At 56.5% G+C, this 19,896-nt stretch overlaps 1 protein-coding gene across 1 annotated transcript; it reads right to left on the bottom strand.

The window, feature by feature from the left end:
* Positions 1 to 7,503: 7,503 nt before the first annotated feature.
* On the bottom strand, positions 7,504 to 19,677 carry LOC132248876 (E3 ubiquitin-protein ligase TRIM11-like). The gene is made up of 6 exons (XM_059723392.1): positions 19,531 to 19,677; positions 17,357 to 17,452; positions 13,097 to 13,327; positions 12,306 to 12,328; positions 12,095 to 12,195; positions 7,504 to 8,835 (listed from the first exon to the last, which is right to left on the bottom strand). The coding sequence occupies exons 2-6, from the start codon at positions 17,411 to 17,413 to the stop codon at positions 8,294 to 8,296; spliced, it is 954 nt and encodes a 317-aa protein (XP_059579375.1). The 5' UTR covers positions 17,414 to 17,452; positions 19,531 to 19,677; the 3' UTR covers positions 7,504 to 8,293.
* Between the last annotated feature and the right edge of the window lie 219 nt (positions 19,678 to 19,896).

Genomic DNA, 19,896 nt, shown 5'->3' with positions numbered 1-19,896 from the left:
AGTATATCAGACGCAGCTGATACGAGAGCTCCTTTTTGGGAGGAAAATGTGTTGCATACACTGGAGCAGATGGTAACAGTTGTGGCTATAGTAGGTTAGTCTGCACTAGGGATCTTGGCTGGTAATACTAGAGGTGCACCAACATATCGGTTGCGTGTCGGATCAGCACTGATAAAAGGAAAATTAACGCTATTAGCTCTTGGCTTGTTCTACCCTGTATAGCAGATACTTTTCATTACTAAACATATATGCCTTCTAGCCGTGCCCCGAGACACTGCGTCTATGTGCTCCCTGCCACTGCGCCCACCCCCAGAAGAGGCGTGGAGGCACCAAGTTAAAAATGTCCTTGCACTTAAAAATGGTGGCGGCAGCACTCGAACTCAAGTTCATTCAACAACCTTTATGTCAAGCACCCCCACTGCAATTATTAAGCACCGGGACACTGATCCCCTGGACAAACCACCCGCAGCTGTATCCTGCTCCCTGCACTGGCCCTGGGTCCCATTCACCACCCTGGCTGGGCAGAGACCCCAGCCCCTGCCCCTGCTCCTGCCCCACTCCCTCCCTGACTGTGGGGGCCTCAGTCTGCCCCGACCCCGCCATGCCTCTTCTCTTCCCCATGCCCCTTCCCCTCCACAGGCTTACCTGCAGGGAGCTGCTCCCCACGCTGCCCACCTGTGCTCCTGTAAATCGGTTATCGAATCGATATCAGCCGATACGGCGGGTTAATAGTGGGCTATGTGTATCGACCAAGAAGAAATTCACTAGTGCGCCCCTCGCTAACACTGATCCAGTGGTGGCAGTGTTAGGAAAACCTGCCTTGAAAACTTCCTTATTGGGATCTGATGAATGGAGTGAATTTAAATCTGATCTATGTGCAGATGTAGAGATGGGTCATATCGACTTCTTGTAAGAGTGAATGTAGGACGTGGTTGATTAAAATATTCTTGACTACTGTTAAATATGTCTTAATGCTTTAGGAGGCAGATGCATGACGAATAGATCCAAAGAGGTGATACTTCCCCTCTATCGGGCGCTGGTCAGACCACAGTTGGAGTACTGCGTGCAATTCTGGGCACCGCACTTCAAGAGGGATGTGGATAACCTGGAGAGGGTCCAGAGAAGGGCCACTCGTATGGTTAAGGGCTTGCAGGCCAAGCCTTATGAGACGAGACTAGAAAATCTGGACCTTTTCAGCCTCCGCAGGAGAAGTTTGAGAGGCAACCTTGTGGCTGCCTAAGAGTATCGGTCCAAGGACCGAGCCCTGCGGGACCCCACTGCCCACACCCTTCCAGGTTGAGACCGACCCATCCACCACGACTCTTTGGGTGCGACCCTCTAGCCAATTCGCCACCCACCGGACTGTGTAGTCACCCACGTCACAGCCTCTTAACTTGTTCACCAGTATGGGGTGGGATACCGTTACTCAATAAAGTTCTCCTTGTGACCGGTGTGGGAGACTTATTGAGGGGTGGGTCTAAATTATGCCGAGGAGGCCCCGTAGGTCTGCGGACTAAGGGAGGCTTCCCTAATAAGCCCCTGACTTGGGGAAGTGCCCCAAGTGCCTGTATTGGGTCTAGGACCCATTGGATGACCCGGCCTGTGTTCTCCAAGGTGTGCAGAGCCAGAATTGAGTCCCAAGCCTTGGATGGTGGCTGCGGGAACCCCAGGCTAGCGGGTGTGCTCCAGGGAAGTGGTCGGCCGACAGGAGGCACCCCAGGGAGGCACTCAGAGCCTGGAAGGTGGTCCGGCGCAGGGAGGTGGGTGGCTCAACACAGGAGCGCCCCCTACTGGCCAGCCACACTGGCCACCTTTTGAACAGCTTTGTAGTGGTCGGAGCACGCTCTTGGGAAGGGGGAGCCCTCGGTTCTGGACCCTCGTCTCCTGGAAGACCATTCAAAGCATCCAAAAGGGTACGAGCCATGGGAACTGATCTTATTCTGCTATCTTTTTAGGGCAGTTGAAAGTAATCAGGAGCAATTACGTCTTTGTGCACCAAACATGTCAGAAGAGCATTTTGCCACCTGCTGAGGTAGCGTTTCATAAGATCCAGCTCTGTGGGATTCATCAACAGCCTTCTTATATCCTCAACCCTATCAGCGTCTGTCTATTTTTGTTCACCGGTTAAAATCTTGATTTTGCTTAAATAAATGTGTTTTCCCCTTGTTTCTGTGTTTCTTTTTCTATTCCCCACAGTACCTCTTCAGCACCTTCCATAAAGCAAGCAGCCAACCACCAAACTTAAGACATGTCTCTGGCCTTGAAACTAAGGGTCAGCTGAGGACGACCAGGGCAATGAATGCCCGAAATGAAGGTCAGAGAAAGAAAGAGAAAGTCTCACCTGACTCAAAACAGAGTAGTCGATTTGTTCACAGCCCGAATGGGAAAATCAAAAAGAATTTTAAATAAACTATATCTACTGAAAACTTCAAGAGAAAATTGGGGACATGGACTGTAACTTCCACATTTTGAATGACTTGGGATGAGTGTGAGGGTCTTGGATCCTAGATTTGAGTAAAAACCACCTCTTGGGGAAGCCTTTTGCAGTGCTTCATGCCCCTCCTACTGACAAAGTTCTTCCTCATATCTAACCTCAACTTCCCCTGCTGCAGCTTGAGCCCATTGCTCCTTGTCCTGAGAACAGCCCAGCTCCATCCTCCTCGCACCCCGTGCAGGGTGTTGAAGGCTGCTATTCAATCCTCCCCGCACAGTTTTCTCTTCTCCAGACTCAATTAGCCCAGTGCCCTCAGCCTCTTCTCACAAGCCATGTGCCCCGGCCCCCAACCATCTTTGTTGACCTCGGCTGGACTCTTCTTGCCCTTCCCTCTCTGGGGCTGCAAATTCTCACTGGCATTCGTAGGCTTGGATTCAAGTTATATTTCGACCAGTTTTACTTAACTATTGCTTTTCTTCTGCAGCTTCAGTATATCAGACGCAGCTGATATGAGAGCTCCTTTTTGGGAGGAAAATGTGTTGCGTACACTGGAGAAGGTGGTAACAGTTGTGGCTATAGTAGGTTTGCACTAGGGATCTCGGCTGGTAATACTAGAGGTGCACCAACATATCGGTTGTGTGTCGGATCAGCACTGATAAAAGGAAAATCAACGCTATCAGCTCTTGGCTTGTTTTGCCCGGTGTAGCCACCAATTTTCATCACTAAACATATATGCCTTCTGGCCGTGCCCCGAGACACCGCATTTATGTGCTCCCCACCACTGCGCCCACCCCCAGGTGAGGCGTGGAAGTGGCAAGTTAAAAATGTCCCTGCACTTAAAAATGGTGGCGTCAGCGCTTGAACTCAAGTTCATTCAACGACCTTTATGTCAAGTGCCCCCACTGCAATTATTAAGCACCAGGACACTGATCCCCTGGACAAACCACCAGCGGCTCTGTCCTGCTCCCTGCACTGGCTCCGGGTCCCATTCACCATCCTGGCTGGGCAGAGACCCCAGCCCCTGCCCCTGCTCCTGCCCCACTCCCTCCTGACTGTGGGGGCCTCAGTCTGCCCCGCCATGCCTCTTCTCTCCCCCATTACCCTTCCCCTCCACAGGCTTACCTTCAGGGAGCTGCTCCCCGCGCTGCCCACCTGTGCTCCTGTAAATCGGTTATCCAATCAGTATCAGCAGATATGGCTGGTTAATAGTGGGCTATGTGTATCGACCAAGACTATCTTCATTGGTGCACCCCTCGCTAACACTGATCCCGTGGTGGCAGTGTTAGGAAAACCTGCCTTGAAAACTTTCCTATTGGGGTCTGATGAATGGAGTGAATTTGCACCTGCTCTACGTGCAGCTGGAGAGATGGGTCAAGTCTACTTCTTGCAAGAGTGAATGTAGGACGTAGTTGATCAAAATATTCTTGACTACTGTTAAATACTTCTTAATGCTTTAGGAGGCCGTGTCTTATGTCACTAAAATAGAAGGACATTACTACGGTGTTCATCTGCTACAAAAGAAGTAAGTGCTTTCTTTCCAAGCTTTCTTTTGCACTTTTTAGAGCAAAACAGCTTACGTGGGGTTTTACACGCCTGTGTGCAGAAAAAGCCCTGCCACAAGGTAGTTTGGTCTAGATAAGGAGCTACAACAGAAGGTGAAAAAGAAGGAGGAATGGATTGCAAGGAAAATGGCTTTATTTTGGGTCATTGTAATTATGGAGGGACAAGCATCTTTAAAGGTAAAACTGTATTTCCATTTTAAAATGTTATTTAAACATAATTTTTAGCTTTGCCAGTCCTCGTAAAAGTCCCCTAGTTTGATCTTATGCCAAGGAAAGGGTTGGAGAGGCTGGACAAGATATTTCAGAGAGATGAGAACTGCTTTTTGGGGCGATCCCTGCATGTTAGCCCTAGTGGGATACGGGCTTTCCTGGTGCACCTTTTAGCAACAGAAATAGAAGTAGGAATAGTTTACTGTTTTCTGCCCCACTCGGAGGCTTGGGGGGCATGTCTTTACCCTGTGATCTGTTTTCTGGACTGCTGTAAAGGCCCAGAGAAATAAACACCTGAGCATAAAATAGCAGATCCCCTCGGCTCCGAGCCTTTATAACAACAGGCAGTAGGCGCGTGTCCCTTGGACTAGGTCTCTTGTTAGCAGGAGGTTCCTGTGCAAGGACCGAGTGGATCTCCGGCTGGTTGGAAACGTTTACCCAAGCAGCAGCTTTTGGTGGCGATGGTAGGTGGAGGACTGCCCACCTCTGCAGCTAGTCTGGCATGACAGACCAGTCCAGTGCCAAGCACTTCACGTCTGCCTGTTGAAAGGCAGAAAGTAGCCCGTGCAGGTGGAGGGGTGCCTTCAGTGCTGGAGCCTGGGCCCCAAGTAAGATACGTCTTACCAGTGTCACATATCCCTCACACCCAGGAGTTTCAGCCACACGCCACCCTCCTCTCTTCCTGCGTCTCCGGCCCTGGCAGATGTGCAGTTGAAGGCACGAGGGGATCGGACGTATGATCCCCCCTACTGCGCTTCCTGGCAGGACGTGTGATCCCTGGACTGAACAGCAGACCCCGCCATACTATACTGCCAGCGCGAGGGGAGCCCACGCACGATCTGATCCCAGGCTCCTCCTGCTCCGGCCAGCAGCAGGCTCCCAGGACGGGGAGCCTCAGCAGCCGACGGGGCTCCCAGCTGCCGGGCACAGCGGGGCCCTTGACTCCAGTGGGCCTGGCACGGGGAGCAGCAGTCAGCTGATCGGGCTCTCTGCCTGGGGGGACGGGAGAGTCAAGGACTCCCAAGGGCTCTGGAAGCTGGGAGCCCCGGTCAGCCTGGCCACACATTCAGTTAATGGTGTGCTGGAGACAGCTCTAGAACTACTACACATCCCTTGTGTAATGACTTTGTGGCCTATTCCTGCTTTCATCACGCCATTCGCTGCATGAACGGATTGGGCAAGTCTTTACAAGATGCCATTAACTGGTTATTCATGTCTGAAGTGTAAAGCGTGCCCGGCACCTCTTAGGGGAAGTTGCATACAACTGTAACCGCTGCTGCTGGATTTGAGCAGGGCTCAGGATCCCTGCAGAGGCAGAGTGGGCAAGTTTGCAGAAAGTTGTTGCTTGCAAGAGCACACGCATGTTTTTGCTCGGGTCCTGAGGCAGGACAGGGCAGGGAGCTCTGGCACGGGGACTCAGCCAGGCTCCAAGAAGGGAAGGCGCCAGGACCATGGCACGCAGGGAGGATCCACCCTGCAGCCTTCCTGTGAGATCTCACCCATGTGGAGCAGGGAAGAGCTGCTCTCGCCCAGGAGGCGCTGGCAGAGAGCAGGACTTTGTGCAGCAGCACCAGCCATGGCTCCTGTGTTGGCAGTGTGACGGAGAGCGGATGTCTTGTTCTCCCACGTGCTCCTGCTGAACGTCACTGCAGTGCAAGGTTGACGCTGGGGAGTTGTACTGAGGGTGCCTGTGATTCAATTTGGACGGCGGTTTTCAGTGCGTTGATACCTGCCTTCGACAATTCGATTGCCGATATCCAGTAGTTGGGCAGAGAAAAACCGAGGCTGTGGCTGCCCGAGTCCCGCTGTGTGCCCAGGGCTGGTGGGACTGGCTGCATGTGCCACAGCTCGGACTGCCCCCGTCCGCGGGCTGGAAGAATCGTGCTGTGGGCCAGATCCAGGCCAGAGGCTGCATTTTGCCCAGCTGTGAAAGCACAGGGAAGGGCAAGGGAGAGGGAAGTGCAAGGACACAGCAGAGCCAAGCCACGCCAGGACTGGCAAAAGAGCTGGTGCTGCAAGAAGCACAAGCCGGAGCTTCTGCCAAGACTCAGGCCAGGATTGCTGGATTCAGAGTCCACAGTGCCGGGCATTGCACCACGCTACCTGCATCGGGGGCTCCCCCAGCCTCTGTGCAGGACCTTGCCAGCCAAACGCCACCTGCCCAGGGCAGCCTGGCCCCAAGATCCCCTGAGTGTCTGTGGGGAAGAGCTCCCGAGGCTGGCGGGGCAGTCTGACTCCCACCACTGCTCCAGCGGGGAAGGGCTTCAGGAAGAGGTCCTCTGGCCATCCACCCACGGGGAGGAAAGGGGCAAGCGAAGAGCTGCTTCCCCTCTCCTCGAGCGGGGGCTGGAGCAGCAGCAGCCATCTCCACCAGCCCCGGCTTTCCTTGGTGGCTCAGGGAGGAGCAAACCTGTGTTTCAAGCACTTGTCCTGGGTCTGGTCCCTGCCCCATGCTGGTCCTCTCCCTCTGCCTGGTCTCTGGTGCCATTGCTTCCCTTCCCTAGCCACGAAGGTCATGAATGCCCAGGAAAGCACCCGGGAAGAATGAGATCTACAAGCCGGCGCCCAGGACGAGTGAGGAGCCCTCCAAGGATGTGCAGACTGCTCTCATAGTCTCTAGCTCCCACAGCCTCTCCTCCGAGGACTTGCTCTCCAAGGCCTTCCCTCCCCACCTCTGGCCCGTCTCGAACTCCCCCGTGTCTGTTTAAAACACGGAGCCCAGATTGCTCCCAGGAGTCCAGACCAGGCCGCGCTGGGGCTGAGCAGCGGTGCAGGATCTCCTCCGGCACGGCGGCCCTCTTGCTCGAGCTGAGGGATCCAACACGTGTCTTGTTCCTTTTGCTCCCCCGTACCGCACAGAAGACCCCTCGTCCCTGTAGTGATCTACCAAGACAGCCCATCGTTTCCCCTCGTGCAGGCACACCACCCACTCGACCACTTCATACCTGTGTGCTCCATTGCTTTTCTCCGAGTGAAGCCCCTTGCCGACCCGCTTTTCTATTGCTGTAGCGCAGCGGTGGGGGACGTCCGGCCCACGGGCTGGGTCCGGTCAGCCGGGGACTCCCTTTCCCAGCCCCCGTGCCTACATGGCTTGTGCCGCTCTCCAAGGAGACCCCGCCTCAGCCACGCCGCCAGCACGCGGCAGAGCAGCGCAGGGGCTGCTCCAGAGGTGCTGGGCACGGGGGACGGGCGGCTTGCTCCGGAGCCAGCGCAGAGCCATGGTCTGTAGCCTGCACGCTCCGGGCAGGGCACGTGATTAGTTGTGAGCTCAGCAACAACACTCTGCTCACTCCGGTGTTGAACTAACAGTCTTTTATTATGCCCAGTCCTGGTGCGTGAGAGGAACCAAATGCCCACCGGCTCCTCGTGGCAGCGAAAATGGAGTCACCAGGGCCGCAAAACTGCCACAAACAACTAAACCCTGCAATGCTGACCACGGGGGCCTTGGCCTGGAAGGGGCAGTGCAAGCAAGCACAATAAGACACAACAGCACACACGCAGGGGATCGTGGCTCTGCCCCGGCTCCAGCAGGCTGCCCCTGCTAGGGATGCTGCCCCCACACCCTGCCACCCAAGCACCCCTGTCCCCGGGGCACTGAGCCGTCATGTACGTGCACGGGGTCCGGGTCCGCCTGTGCAGTCCAACCCCACGTGTGGCCCTAGATGTGGTGCGGGGCCCTGGACTCGCGCACCAGAAAGCTTGAGCACCGCTGGGCTGACGGACTTGGAGACGCATCAGCTTTCACGAGCACGCGCTCACCTCCTCACACGCTATGGCAGGAGGTGCAGAGAGCAAAGGACAGGGCATGGAGGGAGGGGAGGAGAGGAGAGGCGGGAGGACAGTGCTGAGAGAGGAAAGCAAAGTCCCGATTGACAAAACACGGGGACGGCAGGGATCTGTACATGAAGGACGAGAGCTTGGAGCCGGTCCCTCCCAGGCTGTGTGCGTGGGGACTGGGACATGAAGCAGGTGCTGTGATGGAGACCCCAGCCCTGTCCCCACCCCGGGGACACCGAGGGGTGGCAGTCGGGGCGCGGGGAGGGGACAGTCTGTGCCCCCGCAGGTCATGGCAGGGACAGGGATTCCCTCAGGGCTGGGCTGGGACCGGGCACAGGGTCAGGGGAGCCGCGTTGGTGCCCCCAGCATTGACACCAGGACTGAAGTAAGGGCGCAGGGTCCCGGAGAAGGTGTCAGTGAAAGTGAAGAGATGGGACCTGTCGGTCACGTTGTAAAATGAGACCTCGCCCGCCTCGTAGTCCAGGAAAACCCCCACCCGCCTGGGCCGCACGCACACGGGGAGGGGGGTCGAGGGGGAGGTGAGGGCCTTGTATCCCTCGTCCCGCAGCCACACGACCCAGTATCCATCGCCAGGTGACAGTCTGACCCTCCCCTTCCTGCGCACAGACTCCCTGCACACCCCCAGGGTCCAGCGCGTCTTGTCTCCCACCTCCACCTCCCAGTAGCGCCTCCCGCCCGTGATCCCCTCTGACCCCAGGACACAGACACAAGGGTCAAATCTCTCAGGGCTGTCGGGCAGATCCTGTCGGGTGTCTCCGTGTCTCACACATTTCCGATCCTCAGACAGGACGAGTTTGGGATGAGCCGTCCCTGGGTCCAGAGTCACGTCCACTGGGGAGAGAGTCACGGGTCAGGGCCAGGGCAGGCGGTCCCCGCGATCACGGGGAATTCGCTGCGTCCCAGCACTCGCGGGTCGGTCCCTGCTGGGAAATCACCATCGCCCCGCGGGGAAATGGGGGAACAGGAAATGGGGAGAATGGGAAATGGAGGGAACAGGAAAGCATGACATCCCTACTGGCCCCTTCCTCCCCAGGGCAGTCCCGGCCTGGGTACTGGAGTCACAAGGGGGAAGGTACATGGGGTGGGGGCAGGGCAGGCCCTGGGAGGGGGAGGGACATGCAATGATGTCATCCCAGCAGGTCCCTGCCCTGCCCCTCCCCCACACCCAGCGGGGCTGCTCTGCCTGGGGGGGGCAAGAGGAGTGGGCTCCAAACCCCTGCGCTGGTGTCGCGGGCGCTGTTGGGAAGGGGGCGAGGGGGGCGGCAGGGAGGCTGCAGGGAGGGGGCCGGGCTGGGAGACAGCAGGGAGCAGAGGGGCCCAGCAGAGCAGCCTGCCCGGGAGAAGGGGTGGCAGGGGGGCAGGGGGCAGGGCCCGGGGGTCTCTGTGCTCTGGGCCGGGGTCACTGGGTGTGCTGCCGACAGCAGGTGGGTGCTGCCCCTGCCACACCAGGCTGGGCTGCTCTGCCCCAGCGGGGACCCCATGCCCCAGCCCTGTGGGCACAGGACTGCAGCCAGGGCACCCCACAGCCAGCGCCTCCCCAGAGCCCAGCCCAGGGCAGGGCCGTGCATGGGGCTGGCCGCACGGGGTGGGGAGGGGAGGGAAGGCCAGGGGGAGCACAGACAGGGGCATTAAGCGCCGCAGAACAGGGCCCATTGCTGGCGAGTCTGGGGCAGTCGAGCGGGGAGGGGGCATTTCCCCACTGACTGCCCCAAACCTCTGGGCTCAGCTGCACAAGAGACATGTCCCAGCCCCCCCGCCGTGTGTCTGCTCTGGGGGTCTCCACCGGAGGAACTGCACTGGGACAAGGACACCCCGTGTACACAGGACCTGGGACACTGCTGGGACCGGGGCCGTCTGCCCCCAGAGCACTGCACAATCCCAGTCCCGTGGGCCCAGGTGCCGCACTGGCCAGCCTCCATTGTGCCAGAAGCTGCACATCCCGATGCAGTTTCCAAACACATCGCAGTGACCCAGGAGCAGAAATCCCAATGGCTCCCAACAGGACCTGGGCTCCGGGGCCACTTGGGGCCTGGGGAAATGCAGCCCTGGGAAACCACAGGAGACTCGTGCAGCACTTGTGCAAGGGCAGGTTGGGGAGGAGGAGCAGTCTGGGATGGGGTCTGTTCAGAGCACCAGTGTGAATGCACCTTCCCCCTGCTCTGTCCCCAGACCTGCTGTGACATTTGCCCACTTGAGGACACCGACCCCTGCTCCCACCCAACACCCAGGCTGAAAACAGAGACTTCTCCAGCCCAACTTCTCCTCCCAGAGGGATTTTTCCGCTGTTGTGAGCTGCACAACTCCCCTACAGCCATGCCCAGGCACCCCCAGCATATAAAGTGCTGGCAGGGACTGGCTCACATCCCCAGGGAGCGTGTGTGCTTTCCACCCCCCCCACCCCGCAGCCCCTGCTCACTCTCAACAACCAGGCAGGATCAGGGCAGGCTGGGGGATCCCTGCAGGGTGAGAGATCTCGCACCCTGATCTGGGTGCAGACTGGCCCAGTGCGGGCCCTCCCCATGGTCAGTCTGGTCGAGGCTCATCTGACCCACAAGGGATGGGGACAGGCTGGGATTGTTCATGCAAGTCACCCGTTGGGAGGACAAGGTCCAATGGGGACAAGGTAGTTGAGAAAAAATTAGGGTAGACATCAGGAAAAACTTTGATTCCGTAAAAGTAAGTACAATGTGGAGCACACTTCCAGCAGAGGCAGTACACTTGCCATCCCTGGAGGCGTTCAAGAGGAGGCTGGACAAGGACATCTTGGAGCTCATTTGAGCCCAGTTGCCTCCTGCCCATGACAGGGGACTGGACTTGGTGATCTTATTGGTCCCTTCCGGTTCTTCTTTCTATGACTGTGACTGTGTGCGTGTAAGGAGTGGGACATGCTGGGTTTCATTGCAGAGCCTCTTCCATTCATGAAGGGCAGCCCAGCTGAGCTCAGCTGCACCTGGGGCCAGTCCCAGCTCCCCTCTAAGCAGCGCCTGCTCTAGGGTCTGGACAGCTCCAGCCTGACCTCCCCTCCCCAGTGTCCCCCAGGGGCTGTGATCTGTGCACACCTGCTCCTACCGCACAGTGCCCCCAGAGCTTGGCCCAGGCCCCAAGGACTGCCTCCACTGTCCCCTGTCCTCACTCTTGGTAATCATTCGTCCAGGGGCAGGTCCAGGCAGGGTGTCCCCGCAGGGCTGGAGATCTTACACCCCACTCTGGATGCAGACTGGCCAAGGCCAGGCTCTCCCCACACTCAGCCTGACCCCAGCCTCATCTGACCCACGTGGGGAAGGTGACAGCTCTGGGCAAGATAAGTGGGATACCTCAGATGTCCCTGCCAAGCCCGCACCATTCAGGAAAGCCTCAGGGCTGATCCACACCACAGACTGAGCTGGGGCATCAAAGCCCCTTTAAGAACGGATGCCTTGACTCTCCCAAACCCAGTCCCGCGTGGAACCAGGTGCTGGGCTGCAGCTCTGTGTGGGCAGGACTGCACTGGCTGCTGCTTTGCACCATCACGGGCAGGAAACAGCTGCAGAGACCAGGCTGGGACCTGCCAGTTGGGTCCCTGTTCGTTGCTGCCTGGAGGGGGCTGGGGGCTGTGGGCACCTGTCTGCACTCCCAGGGCAAGGCCAGGCCTGGCTGAGGCTGACGTCTGGGCCACCTGCCCTTCCTGCTGCCTCAGGGAAGGGACCATTCTGCCCCGTTCTGCCCCTCAAATGATCAACCAGGTGGATCCCTGTTCCTGCTGTGGGAGGGAGCAGGTAGTGACAGGATCAGGGCTGGACAGCAAAGTGCTGGTGGTCTGAGATTATCCTCTTGCATGTGCCCCAGGCCCAGTTCCTGCCACTCGATCTCCTGTTTCCAACTTCCCCTGTCCCCACTGGAGTGACCCAGCCGTGCCCTGCATGGAAACTACAACGGGACTTTTCCCCTTGCCGATCCAGGGACTCTCAGACCTGGGCTGAGCAGACCGCTGCAGGACTGCAGAGGCTCTCTGCCGACACATCAGTCGCATCCCCCTGTGCTGTGTGTGCTACACCCCCCAGTGCACTCAGCACCGCTCTTGCCAATGACCCTGCCATGTGCTGCCACGTACCTGTGAATTTCCTTAGCATTTCCACCATCCCTGGGATGCTGCACGGGGTCTTCAGCTCTGTTGAAACAGCTTTTGTTTCCTGAAGCTTCACATCCTTGCTCCTAAGAGGAACATATCCCCCAGCATCGCTCAGCCCAGCTCTTCCACATGGATATTCCTGCCACAGCCCAAGCAGGAATGTACTGGGAGGGGGAAGGGGAAGATACAGCACCTGTCCAAGGTCCTTTTCACATCCTAGAAAGGGAAAAAGGTGGGTAAAAGTGAATATTCCCTTGCTGGGTGAAACCATCTGTGCCAACATTTAGGGAGTTTATGACTTGTCTGTTCTATGGGCATCATTTTTTTCAGTGTGAAAATCCTTATGTCTGCCTCTGCCTGGTGCACTTGAATGCAGCCAAGGGGGATGAGCCATTTCTCTGCTATCACCTCTGTCTCAGCATTACTTTGCTCTGAACATTTTCTCAGCTACCTCCAGATTTCCTGATTTCCTTTGCAGCTGCTGACAGACATGACAAAACCAAATAAACTGTGCTTTACTGGAAGAGGCCGAACGTTACTTGGACCCGGCTCCACAGCATCTCTCTAGATCACACGGTTCATTAAGGCTTTTTGTGGCTTTAATCTAAAGTTGATTCAACCAGCTATCACATAAAAGCTCCAAAAAATCCCTGTGGAAGTGCCCAATCTATACAGATATTGGGCAAGCCATGTCCAACTATTGTGCTACCATTTCTGGACATGTGCTGGGCTTGGCGGAGGGGCACACTGACCTTAAAGTCAATCCCTTTGTTTTCATTTCTGTAGGCAGCTTTTATGTTCAATAACTTGGGGCTTCTCCCAAATCAGAATTTCCTCCCAGTACAGACTGGTAGATCTCTAGGATGATGGAAACTCTTGTCTGAGTCTTGGCTCGGTTTCCCCCAGTTCTGGGGTCCAGGCCGAGGGCTGCTTTGTGCCAGAAGGCAGCAGCATTGAGGGGCCGGATCAGCAGCACACGCTCACCTTCAGCAGCTCAGCAGGTGTCTGCCGGCTCTTCTCCTCTATCTCCGAGATCAGCGTGCGCAGAGAGGAGCTTTGCCGGGAGAGTTGGGCTACGTTCGCCTCCAGGCTCCGCAGAGTCTCGCTCTCCTCCTCCTCCAGTCTCTGCAGAAGCCGCTGCTCCTCCTCGTTCACAAAGCGACGCAGCTTCTCGCACTCAGCCTTGATTCTCTCTCTCCGTCGCTTTACCTTGTTCTTCCAGAACAAGCAGCAAAAACAAGTGTGAGCTGTGATCTCCACTTTCAACTTTGCATTGGCAGAGGGAAGGCATGAATTCAGTGTGTGCAGCCCTTTGTCACTAGCTATACTCTCACCAGATATATAATACACACATTAGATATAGTGATGCACTATCTAGAGAAAGGATCACACAATGTCACTCGATGTCAAAGAGCACCTCACATCATGAAGTATTCGCTTTGGGTTAGAGGAGGGGGCAGAGACACTATGGGTCAAACTACAATGGGGCATGGTGAAAGGGACCTTATGGTAGGTGTCTACTACAGACCACCCGACCAGGGGGAAGAGCTGGACCAAGACTTCTCCAGTCAGCTTATGGAGGCAGTTAGGTCAACGGATGTTATTGTCATTGGTGACCTAAACTACCCAGACATTTGCTGGGAGGAGCAGACAGCCAGGTCTGACCGCTCGCGTAGGTCCCTGGCTGTATTACAGGACCTTCACCTTATCCAGGAAGTGCACAGCCCCACTAGGGTAACGCCTTGCTGGACCTGGTCCTGGCCACGGGGGATGACCTGGTGAGGGGACTGCAGGTCCTTGACCACCTGGGCAATAGCGATCATCACCTGCTGCATTTCACTATCCAACGCAGGGTGTCAAGGGCTCACACCAACGCTAAAGCCCTTGACTTCAGATGAGTTTAGGGGACTTCAATGAGCTTAGGAGACTAGCGGGGGAGGCACTGAGGGCCCAGAAGGTAGAGGAGATGGGAGCCCCCAAGGGATGGTCATACCTTAAGGGGCGATCCTCCAGGCCCAAAGGGTAACAGTCCCTGAGTAAAGCCAGGGGGTAAGAGTGCTCAGAAACCCCCTTGGCCCAGCAAGGGCATTCAGCAATGCCTGAGGACTAAAAGGGGGGCGCACAACCAGTGGAAGGGAGGAGCTATCACCAAGGAGGAGTACTCCTCCGCGGCCCGGGAGTGTAGGAGGGCTATGAGGAAGGCCAAGGCAGAGATGGAGCTCAGGCTAGTGTTCAGGATTAAAGACAACAAAAAGTCCTTTTTCAAGTAAGTTGTGAGCAAGAAGAGGGCACCAGGCAATGTAGGGCCCCTGCGAGATGCAAATGGTAATCTTGTGGCCATGTCAGACAAGAAAGCTGATATTTTTAACAGTTTCTTTGCCTCTGTTTTCTTGAACAGGGACCGGGACATCCCACCTACTAGAGGTAGGGACAATCTCAGGGATAGCTCTATCAAGCCTTCAGTCAGCAGAGATGTAGTCAGGGATCTTCTGGAAGGGCTGGACATCTTTAAATCTGCAGGTCCAGATGCCCTCCACCCAAGGGTGTTGAGGGAGCTGGCAGGGGTCATCACAGAGCGCTTGGCCCAGCTGTATGAGCATTCGTGGTCATCTAGCCAGGTGCCGGGGGATTGGAAACTAGCTAATGTGGTCCCAATTTTCAAGAAGGGGAGGAAGGAGGACCCAAGTAACCATAGGCCCGTAAGCCTCACCTCGGTGCTCGGGAAGCTCTTGGAGAGGATCATCAAGGAGCACATCTGTGGGGGGCTGCAGGGGAGATCATGCTCAGGGGCAATCAGCATGGGTTCGGCAAAGGCAGGTCCTGCCAGACCAACCTGATTGCCTTTTACGACCAAGTAACTAAATCCTTGGGTGATGGTGTCACTGGGGATGTAGTCTTTCTAGACTTTAAGAAGGCCTTTGACACTGTTTCTCACCCCATCCTCATCAATAAATTAAGCAACTTTGGCATTGATGCCTACACAGTTGAATGGGTAAAAAAATGGCTGATGCGGTGCACCCAGAGAGCAGTGGTGGACAGGTTGTACTCAACCTGGTGAGATGTGAGTAGCGGGGTCCCCCAGGGCTCGGTCCTCAGGCCAGCACTGTTTAATATCTTCATCAGCGACTTGGATGAGGGGGTGGAAAGCACGTTGTCCAAGTTTGCTGATGACACTAAGATGTGGGGCAAGGTGGACACACTTGAAGGGAGAGAGAGGCTGCAACTAGATTTAGACAGACTACAAAAGTGGGCAGACGAGAGTAGGATGGGGTTCAACGTAGACTAATGCAGGGTGCAGCACCTTGGGAGAAGGCATCCACAGCACACATACAGGCTGGGGAGTTCCCTGCTTGAAAGCACAGGAGCAGAAAGGGATCTCAGAGTCATTATTGACTCCAAGATGAACATGAGCTGCCAATGCCAGACCGCAGCCAGCAAGGCCTGCCAGACCTTGTCATGCATCCAAAGGTGCATCTCAAGCCGGTCCAGAGAGGTGATCCTCCCCCTCTATGCGACTGTGGTCAGGCCGCACTTGGAGTACTGCGTCCAGTACTGGGCGCCGCACTTCAAAAGGGATGTGGCCAGCCTGGAGAGGGTTCAGAGGAGGCCACCCGCTTGGTGAGAGGGCAGCAGGACGGGCCCTACGAGGAGAGATGGAGGGACCTGAACCTGTTCAGCATCAGCAAGCGGAGGCTGAGGGGGGACCTGGTGGCTGCCTACAAGCTCATCAGGGGGGATCAACAGCAAATAGGCAGAGCCCTTTTCTCCCCAGCACCACCTGGGGTGACGAGGAACAATGGTAATAAGCTGATGGAGAACAGGTTTAGGTTAGAGATCAGAAGGCAATATTTTATAGTTAGGGTGGCCAAAATCTGGAACCAACTTGCCAGGGAAGTGGTCCTCGCCCCTACCTTGGGCAAATTCAAGAGAGGTTGGACGCTCACCTATCTGGGATCTTGTGAACCCAGCATTCAATCCTGCCTGTGGCAGGGGCTGAGGCTAGGTGATCTGTTCAGGTCCCTCCTGATCCTAGCTACTATGAAACTATGAAACAATACTTTCACTCCACACCGAAAGGGCTGAAACCCAAACTGGGCATTCAGGATCTGGTGCTTCTGCAAAGACCCTGGGGCTTGGAGCAAAACCCAGTGGGCCACGGATCATCTCTGATAGATCTGTTGATGTTGGTGCTTTTGTGCCAGGCCTGGGGCTGTCCCTGGGTCGAGGATGCAGGAGGTGCTCCATGCAAAGAACTTCAAGCCTGTGTTGGCCAAGGGAGATGGATGGGAAGGACCCCAAGAGAGCCCCCTTCACCAACAGGAACTCTCTCCGTAGGAGACAGGCTCCTCTGCCAGTGGCTTGTTCCCTTCCAGGGTGGGGAAAGTGCAATATCCTAAAGTGACAGCCCAAGAACCAGGAAAAGCACAGGACATAACAAGAGACACGTGAGGAAGGGACTGCAGGGATGAAGAATGAGCCCGCACCAGTCCCACAAACCATTACCTCTGCCCCTGTGAGAGCTGCCCCAGGCTGGGGAGCCTTGAAGTCCCTGTCCATGGGCCCAGGGCGGGGCAACAAGAACCGCCTCCCCCTTGGCCCTGGGATGGGGAACAGCAAACTCCAGAGCCCCTTTCCCTTCATGCGGGGGCACCGCGGGTGAAAGAGCACAGGGCTCCCGTTCCCTGCAGGGCAGGGTAATGCAGAGTGCCCAGCCTGCCCTGCCCCAGGGCACCGCAGGAAGGGCTCTGCACCAGTCCTCTTCTGGCTCAGTGATGCCCATCGTGATATGAGGCATTTAGGTTTCAGAGAACTGCTAGAAAAACCTCACAGAAACCAAAACACTGATGTGATGGAAATCCTGCTGCGGTGCCCAGAGCCCTGGGACAGCTGGGAAAGACAGAGACATGGGCTTCAGGGTGTGCAGAAAGTGAAGCAGCTCTGGGAGCAAACATGGCTCCAGCTTGCAGAGTGTGGCCCATTTTATGGGAGGTAAAGTATGTCATCCAGGCCAGGAGCAGTGGCTCTGCACTCCCCTGGAAATGTGGCAAGGAAGGGGTTAAGCTGGCAGCACCTCAGCCCAGTCTGGTCCCAGCTCTCCCCCAGACCGCAGCATCCCCCTGATGTCTAGGAAGAGCTCCCTCCATGGCACACCGCCCCTGAGGGGGCAGATCTTACAGCTGCCCCCACCCCGCACTGCCAGCTCTGCATGGGGATGAGCTCTTGAGGACACAAACTGGCACCTGCCTTCCACGCCGCGGTGCTGTCCTTCTCCTTGGACTCCATCGCCAGGGCCCTCTCCATCGCCTTCCTCAGAGGATCCAGGACTCGCTGGAGCTTCACCTGGGAGGAGAACCATCAGGTCCTTATTCCTGACCCTGACACACGCTGGGACAAGGAGGGCTTTATACGAGATCAGTAAATGTGCAGGGAAAGCAAGCAGCAGAAGCAGCCGTGTGTGGGGCTCTGGGGCCCCGGGACCAAAACCCAGCAGAGTCACTGGCCAGGACCGTGCCCAGGGCAGCGCCCATCCCCGCTCCTCTCGAACCCTCTTTGCAGGCTCTGGCTCAGGGGCTCTGGCACCGGGTACAAGACGCAGCTGAAACTCTGCTGTGAGGGAGAAATCACCTCCGTGCTGCTCTGCAGACACACGTAACGAGCAGGCAAAAACCTTCTGTTATTTAGCAGCAAAAAAAAATGGTGCAACATTGCCCTCCAGCACCAGCAAATTCCAGCTGCTGCCCCTCGACAGAAGTGCATTTCCCAGAATGCCCTGCACCCACGTGCCCTGCTCCCCCACTCATCTTGACACTAATCCATTCAACAGGCTGGGCCAAGAAGCTCATTCAGAAATGTCCCCGAGGTGTCTGACCCTGGGGGTTCGTGTCCGTCCCTGGGATGCACAGCTTCTCACTTAGCTTGGGCAGGTTTGGGAAACAGGCTTGCTTACCGCTGGGGCAGGAGGGGTGGGTGGCCGGAAGGGGGCAGGTCTGCAGCACACAGGCTTTGCCCTGGACCAAGGCCCTGTTGCATTTCCTACACCTGGTCCATCTCCACATCCCCTCTGGTCTCCTCCAGACACTTGTTCCACAGCAGGGCCCGGCCCCTGTGACAGAGCCAGCTCCCATCCCTGTGCCAGGCAAGAAACATTGGCAGGGCAGGGTCCGAGGGCAGACCTACTCGGAAAAGCCCAGTGGGGCTGCGTGGCCACGGGAGCACCCAGAAAAAGGGTCCATGTGCTGTCGGGGACAAAGGAGCAGGTTCCCTGTTGCACACAGCCATGTCTGGAGGGAGCCAGCTCTTAATGGTCCCCGAGAGCTCCAGCGGGCTCAAAAACACGGACCCGGCACACACGACCCCCAGTGAGGGGAACGCACGGCTGGTTTTGGAAATGCTGTGCACCGCACGTGGAGACGCAGAGCTGGGACTCCCAGTCCAGCACCAGAGTCCAGTGTGGTTCCCGGGAGGACGGGAAAGCTCAAGACCAGGCCAGTGAGTGAGACCAGGCTGGAGAAGGGGAACTTCATGGTGGGAAGGAAGGTAACGGACTGGGAGTGAGCGGTGCCAGACTGTTCCTAAAATGGTGGAAGGGCCCTACGAGATTGGCACTTCATGCACAAAATTAGAGAAAAAAAGCAGGACAATTAATGTAATTAGTGTGAAGGAGGAAGACTCATAAATTCAGAAATAACTAGCTGATCTTCGATTAACCAAGGGAGATTGAATTAATTGATGATTAAGTGCTTAGCCATGGATTGGGTGGGACTGTGGAATTCATCTAGTATTAAATGACGAATTCATAGATAATTAATTTATTGTTGGGGGAATCAATGGAGGCTGGTGACTGATCATGAAGTAACCTCCTGTGGATTAAGTGAAGCAGGGGGATTCAGTGAGAACCACTTGATCTTGTTATAGGAAAGGGGGAGTGTTGAATTCACTGATAAGGAAGTGCGATGCCGTGCACCATGGGAGACAGGGAACTCCACTGATGTTTGACTGAACTTCCATGGCTTTGGGGAATAAAGCAGCCAGTGAGCAGACAATGAATAGACTGAGGACTGACTGAGGTACCCTACGAAAGGCTTGGGGCAGCAGAGCGAGTGGCAATTGCTGACTGAGGGGTTCAGGATCCCAGGGGTAAGGAAAGGCTACACATTTCAACACCAGGTTGGGCGTAGAAAGGAACAGGCTGCAGGAGTGGAAAGAGCCTGTGAAGAGGCCGGTTCTCATCCAGGCAGATCTTAGCCCTCCTCTTATCACCTGACCTCTCTTCAATCTTCTTAACAACAAGGCGTGGGAGGTGAGACCGAAGGGACCTGGAGGCGGAGACCTGGACAAGAGAGGCGGTGGCTGCCGCATGCTCCTAGCAGAGGGTGCTCTGTGCCCCCTTACCCCCACAGCCCTTCACGTGCTCTGACCTCCAGCACCCCGCACCAGCTTCCACCTCTGCTCGGAGCCTAGGGGCGGAGCTGCCGCACGCACTTCCGGGGAGACCGGGGCGCCTGATTGGCTGCCCGAGCGGGGCGGGTAATTTCATTCCGCGGGCTTTAAAGCCGCAGGTGACGTAGTTCCCAGCACTCGGGAACCGGGAGCGGGAAGGAGAGGAGTCAGCGCACGAGAGGTATGCTGCCTGCCTGGAGCGAGGATTCGGGATGTGACGGAGGTAATTCAGGGCAGGATCAAGCCCACCGATTACTACCCCATGGTCCTAGTCCATGTGGGTGCTAATGATGCGACCATGGGCAAGCCGGGGGCAAACCAGGGTCATACCAGTCCCGTCTCCC

Source organism: Alligator mississippiensis, chromosome 1 (assembly GCF_030867095.1).
Source record: "Alligator mississippiensis isolate rAllMis1 chromosome 1, rAllMis1, whole genome shotgun sequence".
Lineage (NCBI taxonomy): Eukaryota > Metazoa > Chordata > Crocodylia > Alligatoridae > Alligator > Alligator mississippiensis.
This window is presented reverse-complemented; position numbering and strand designations above follow the sequence as displayed.

What these genes read in the sequence shown, in the direction of transcription:
- LOC132248876 (XM_059723392.1), bottom strand. Translation starts at nt 17,413, where the DNA reads ATGGAGAGGGCCCTGGCGATGGAGTCCAAGGAGAAGGACAGCACCGCG. An exon ending in CACCTGCTGAGCTGCTGAAG is followed by an intron (nt 12,329 to 13,096) that starts GTGAGCGTGTGC and finishes TTCCCTTTCTAG; the next exon opens with GATGTGAAAAGGACCTTGGA. An exon ending in GTGAAAAGGACCTTGGACAG is followed by an intron (nt 12,196 to 12,305) that starts GTGCTGTATCTT and finishes TGTTCCTCTTAG; the next exon opens with GAGCAAGGATGTGAAGCTTC.